The sequence below is a fragment of the Nicotiana attenuata genome, unplaced genomic scaffold (genome assembly GCF_001879085.1).
Source record: "Nicotiana attenuata strain UT unplaced genomic scaffold, NIATTr2, whole genome shotgun sequence".
Classification (NCBI taxonomy): domain Eukaryota; kingdom Viridiplantae; phylum Streptophyta; class Magnoliopsida; order Solanales; family Solanaceae; genus Nicotiana; species Nicotiana attenuata.
Genome location: NW_017670370.1, coordinates 251,803 through 257,185, shown reverse-complemented (window position 1 = coordinate 257,185; position 5,383 = coordinate 251,803). Strand labels below are relative to the sequence as shown.

General features: G+C 35.7%; 1 protein-coding gene across 2 annotated transcripts in view; it reads left to right on the top strand.

Annotated features, from left to right (window-relative positions):
• The first annotated feature begins 282 nt into the window (after window positions 1-282).
• The window catches only part of LOC109238495 (V-type proton ATPase subunit F-like), a 7,635-nt gene continuing 2,534 nt past the window's right edge, over window positions 283-5,383 (top strand). Inside the window, exons 1-4 of one of the 2 annotated variants that reach the window (XM_019404969.1) lie at window positions 283-437; window positions 738-820; window positions 2,482-2,563; window positions 4,165-4,247. In XM_019404969.1, the coding sequence (XP_019260514.1) occupies window positions 758-820; window positions 2,482-2,563; window positions 4,165-4,247 (228 nt within the window). In that variant the 5' untranslated portion in view covers window positions 283-437; window positions 738-757. The remainder of the gene's footprint in view (window positions 438-737; window positions 821-2,481; window positions 2,564-4,164; window positions 4,248-5,383) is intronic. The other variant, XM_019404968.1, reaches the window with a different exon arrangement.

Below are 5,383 nucleotides of genomic sequence, written 5' to 3'. Positions count from 1 at the left end.
TATCACTTCTCAATCATACATTGAGCTTTCAAAAATGAGATCACTTGTTTGATTTCTTTAGGTGTATTAAATTTCGTTTGTGTATGGTAATATTTCACAATTATTAAAAATTAATTAGTTGTGTTACTTTTAAACGAGGAAGTAATGTGAATGCAGCAAAGGATGTGGGTATTTTTGGAAAGGGAAAAGAGCTAAATATACCCCTCTGTCATATATTATTTACATTTAACCTCTATTATTCTATGGCCATATTTAGCCCTACGGTCCGTAAACTTTAAAAAATTATCCTTCTGTAAACGTGTCCAGAACTATTAGGCTGTGTCTTACACCCATTCTAAAAGTTTCAACTTCCAATCATTCGACTAGACATCTGACAGTATTACTCGATCTGTCTCTCGCCATTGTATTCCTCTATTAAGCCTGAATAAAACTTGAAGGTAAGCTTCAACCCTCTTCAATTACGCGTATGAAGCTTCCTCTTTCATATATAAATTTTCATGGGATCTTATTATTTCATGATAGTTAATTGCATAACAATTCTAAGAATGTAAAAATAGGAAAATCTTATGTGGGGTTTCATCAAACTTTGTGTATTATTAGAATTGTAAAGATTTTGATTGGTTTGATGACTTTTTCTTAACTATTTAGAATTCAATTTGAAATCTGAATTTGTTTTATGTGTTCAAGATTCATGCTTTTAAATGTTTGTTAATTGGGTGATGTTATGTTATTTGCAGAAACGTTGTTGTAGTGTTAAATGGCTAACCGAGCTCCAATTAAAACCAGCAACTCTGCACTTATTGCTATGATTGCTGATGAGGTATTTACATTAACTTGAATTAGCACTTGTTCTTTATATGTTTAGAATTCACATAATCTGCTTATTTTCTTTGTACCAATAACCAAGATTTATTGTCCCAGGCAGTGTTGTCAAAGGCTCATTTAAGGCGCGCTTAAGCCCTAAAGCTCATAAAAGCTCAAGGAGGGGGCTTCGCCTCGCTTTAGTTGCGCTTCAGTGTAAGGCAAGGCACTAATGCGTCCACCTCATTGCCCATGAATTCTCTCTTGAATCAAGCGGCACTAAACAACAATTATAATCAGAAATAAGTGTATTAGCTGCTAAGGGAAACATTATGAATGAATATGTTACTTTGTTCTTGAATTACATACAAACGTTTATTTATTTCCTTCATTGCGCCTTTTTTAACTAAAGCCCACACTTTAAGTGCGCTTTGCGCTTAAAGCCCAAATAGACATAGAGCACTTTTTAGAGCCTTTTGCCTTTGACAACACTGGTCCCAGGGCTTTGGGCTAGTGGTAAGAGCACAACAATTGATGTGTGGGTTAGGTGCACTTCACGAGTTTGAAATGGTATTTAAGTGGAGAATGGTAGAGGGGCACGCCCATTATCCACCTAGGTTCGAACTGTGCACAACTGGCCCTCAAGGGTTTCTCGGTTATCAAAAACAGAAAAAAAATAATAATAATAAAAAAGAAGGAAAAAAATAGAAGACTGAGCTTTAACAGTTTTTTCGTTGTTTTCTAATAAGACTAATGGAGTACATGCAGGGTTCACATCTGAAGCTTTTGTGTGGTTGAGCTTTACCCATTTTAAGTATCTATGTTACACATATGGAAACAACATTCTGTTGAAAAAAAATTAAGCAAAATTAAATGTCCCTTTTTGAAAATTATCTAGGTTGAAGTTTCTCATAAAGTCAATTTACATCATGAAATCCTTTGGAGCCTTTTGTTAGCATACTGTTAAGGTGAAAATAGTGGATATGCAGCAGGAATTAATGAATGGGAAGTGCTAGACTAAATAAGTATGTCAATCTACCACTTAAACCAGATAAAAGAATGAAATGGTAAAAGTTGAACTAAAAACACCAGCGAAAAGAAAGACTGATGCATGGATCAAGGTACTATAAAGTTGTCATGATATCGTCGTCCTAAGAAATACTCATGAACGGGTTGTGTGAATGAGCTGTTGCTTGCTGACTCTTGTTTCTCTTTCTCTAGGATATTTTTCGGCTTATCAATGATGATCTGTCTTGTAATTTTGGAAGAGTCAAATCTGCGATATGCTTTCTAGCCATGCTAATCTTCTTCTATTAATGTGATATTATCAGATATCCCCGAAGGAATAATCAACCAAGTGATTAAATGCTTAAGGGATAGCTTTTACCAGCCAGACCATTGATTCTGTCTAGTTCATAGCCTAAGTGATAAAGGATAGTGGCAAGTTTACATCTTTTTATGCTTTAGCCTGAACCAGTCATTCTTTAAGTGGTTAATATCAGCTATTAAAATGGTGTATCCGACACAAACAGGCAAATGCAATTTGAAGAAATAGTATGATTTGATTACACCACTGGGATCCTGTTATATCTCTTCCTCTTGATATGTTTCCAATTCAAATATCAAAGATATCTTTACTCCTATCAAGTAATCTCAATATCTTTTGTTTTTCTAGTGCAGGATACAATTACTGGATTTTTACTGGCTGGAGTTGGCAATGTTGATTTGAGGAGGAAAACAAATTACCTCATTGTGGATTCAAGTATGTTTCGACTTCAAAATTTCTGATTTCTATCACTAGGCATTGTTCTTTTTACTTTCTCTGCTGTAGCATTCACTTTCTTTCTAAATGACAGTTTCATGATGGACTATAACTTTGCTTGATGATTTGCATTAACAAATTACCCTGAAATTGCTGAAACTGTTTACCAGGGACAGTCATCCATACCCATTTCATGTTGCTCTACATAAAATGTGTTTTTAGTATTTTGGTAATGTGCTCGGAAACAAAGTGCTCTGATAACAAATGTTCCCTTGTATTCTCTTGCAAACAAGACCTGGTGTGGATAACCGCTTTCAACTTCTATGTTGTAGCCTCCACTCTTCACCAAAATGAGATCCATGTTGCGTAGTAGTAACGTGATTGAAGACCATATGCCCTTGTATTTGTGTTAATAGAACTTTGACGTCTAGGATTGGTATGTTCTATTTTCTCTTCCCACGTGTGAGTTAGAGCCCGTATGGATTAGCTGATTTAAAGTAGCTGATAAGCATTAAGTGCTGAAAGCATTCGTAAAATACAAAATAAGGGTGAACGTAATAAATGAAGGAAGATGTATATTCATTGTGCGCCTTGACAATATTTATTATCACGGGGTAAACCTTGAATATGACGGCAGTAATAAACGCATTATTTTCATATGAAATGTAGTCAAGTGGTGCAATAAATGCACAACGCACAATTATTTCTTTTGTTCACACATTTTTTTGTATTTTCTACTATATTTTCACACCTATAAGTATGTGTATCTTGTAAATCATTTATATCAAGTATGTTATCACGTTAGGAAGAAGACAACTAGTTCTCTCCATTAACCCCTCCTTCCTAAGATATTTCACAAAATGAAACCAAAAAGTTAACCTGAGTATATATTGGCAATTATTTGCCTTTGATTTTCGTTGTGTCACAATTGTGAACAAGGGCTCGGACGCTCGGTTAACGATCAGGGTCTTCTGACCATTAGATCCAAGAGTGGTTAGTTATGCAATTAATGCTAAAATTTGTCTATCTGAGCTCCTCCTTGCTAGGGTCTACATTTCATTACCAAAATGGGGGTCATTGCTCTCTTGTGTTTAGTTTGGCTTATGCCCTTGACTCGTGGTGCCAGTAGTAAGGGTAATGTGTGGTAAAATTGAAGGGAGAAAATAGCCATTGCTATTTGCAACATTAACCAAGATGCTTACGTCTGTCTGAGAATCTGTACACGTCTTATCTGATTATGCACTTCCTCCACTTGGTAAAATAATGACCTCACTTCCACCACTTGGTACAATAATGACCTCTGATAATTCCTTAAACGATACCAGTAAAGTGCATAAAATAGATTTATTGTTAATATTGATCCCAGACAAAACGGTTAGTAGAGAGGGGGTGTATGAAGGAACTACTTATGTTCATTTGGTTACAAGTATTTCATCTACATTTATTTTCAATTAGTAGCTCACATATAAACTAACAGCTGAGGAAAGGATGGAAGAATAAAATGTAAGGGTCTTCTTTTGAGTGCTGGAACTTTACTTTATATGATGTTATTCAATTATTTTTAAAATCCAGTAATCTTGATTGTTAGCCTTATGGTTTAGAAACAACGGTGAAGCAGATTGAAGATGCTTTTAAGGAATTCACCACAAGAGAAGATATTGCAATCGTGTTAATCAGCCAATATGTAAGTTCTTTGCTATTTTTGTGTTGTGAGTTTGATTGATTAACAGTTACATGTAAAGTTATCAACAGTTTGCTGATTATGCCTTCACCTGAAGAAGTATTTAACGCTGTGCAATGAGTGTATCGTCATCTGAACTAGTCAACTGCTACTTATGTCGTTGAGAATTTTGACCATTGAAATTAGTTTAGTTTGTTGAATGTGGGCTGCAAATTAGATTGACCAAAAGCAGAGCTTATCTGAACTCTGAAGTACCTAATTAGTGCCCAATCATCAAGTGCTCTTGAGCCAAAGCAAGCTGGGATGAGAGACTTGCATGACTGACGTATGATGTGCGATATGCTATTTGGGAAGGCTAAGAGGGTGTTTGGCTAAGCTTATAAGCTGGTCAAACTGGCTTATAAGCACTTTTTGGCTTATCTACGTGTTTGGTAAAATTAAAAGTGCTTATAAGTTAAGTGCTTATAAGCCAAAAATAAGCCAAAAGCCATAAGTTGGTCTCCCCCAACTTATCAAATTTCAGCTTATAAGCAGTTTAAGTTTGACCAAAATATTTACTATTCTATCCTTAAAATACTTCTTTTTAAAACAAAACTCTTCGTATACCCAGTTCTTTAGCTGCATATTATTAATTTCAGCACTTTTATCCAAACACGTAACTGCTTATTTTTTAAATCAGCTTCAGCACTTAAAAGTGCTTTTCAACACCTAATGCTTATCAGCTACTCTAAATCAGCTAAGCCAAACGGGCTCTAAGCTTCCAAGTACAATCCGAACGTGTGATGGTTCCATCAATTCTTATGTCTGATCTCTAGCTAATACCAAGAATTTTCAAAAGCAAAGACATTAGTCATTACGAAATACCATATGGAGCCTACTTTATCTATCCAAATTCAACACTACAAAAGTATTAAAGTTGGAGGGGCAGGAGAACAAAAGTTGGGTAAAGTTGGAAGGGTACGAGGAGTAAGAGAGGGAGAGCGAATCTTGGCCTGGGTAGGAAAGAGGAGTTCACCACTTCTGTCCAATTTCAGACTGATTTAGAAACCAGGCTAAGGACAAAAGATTAGTTCTGTCCCGTAGGAGAGAAAACCAGTCATTCAGCCCCCTTGCAACAGTGAAATCCAGTAACCCCCCCC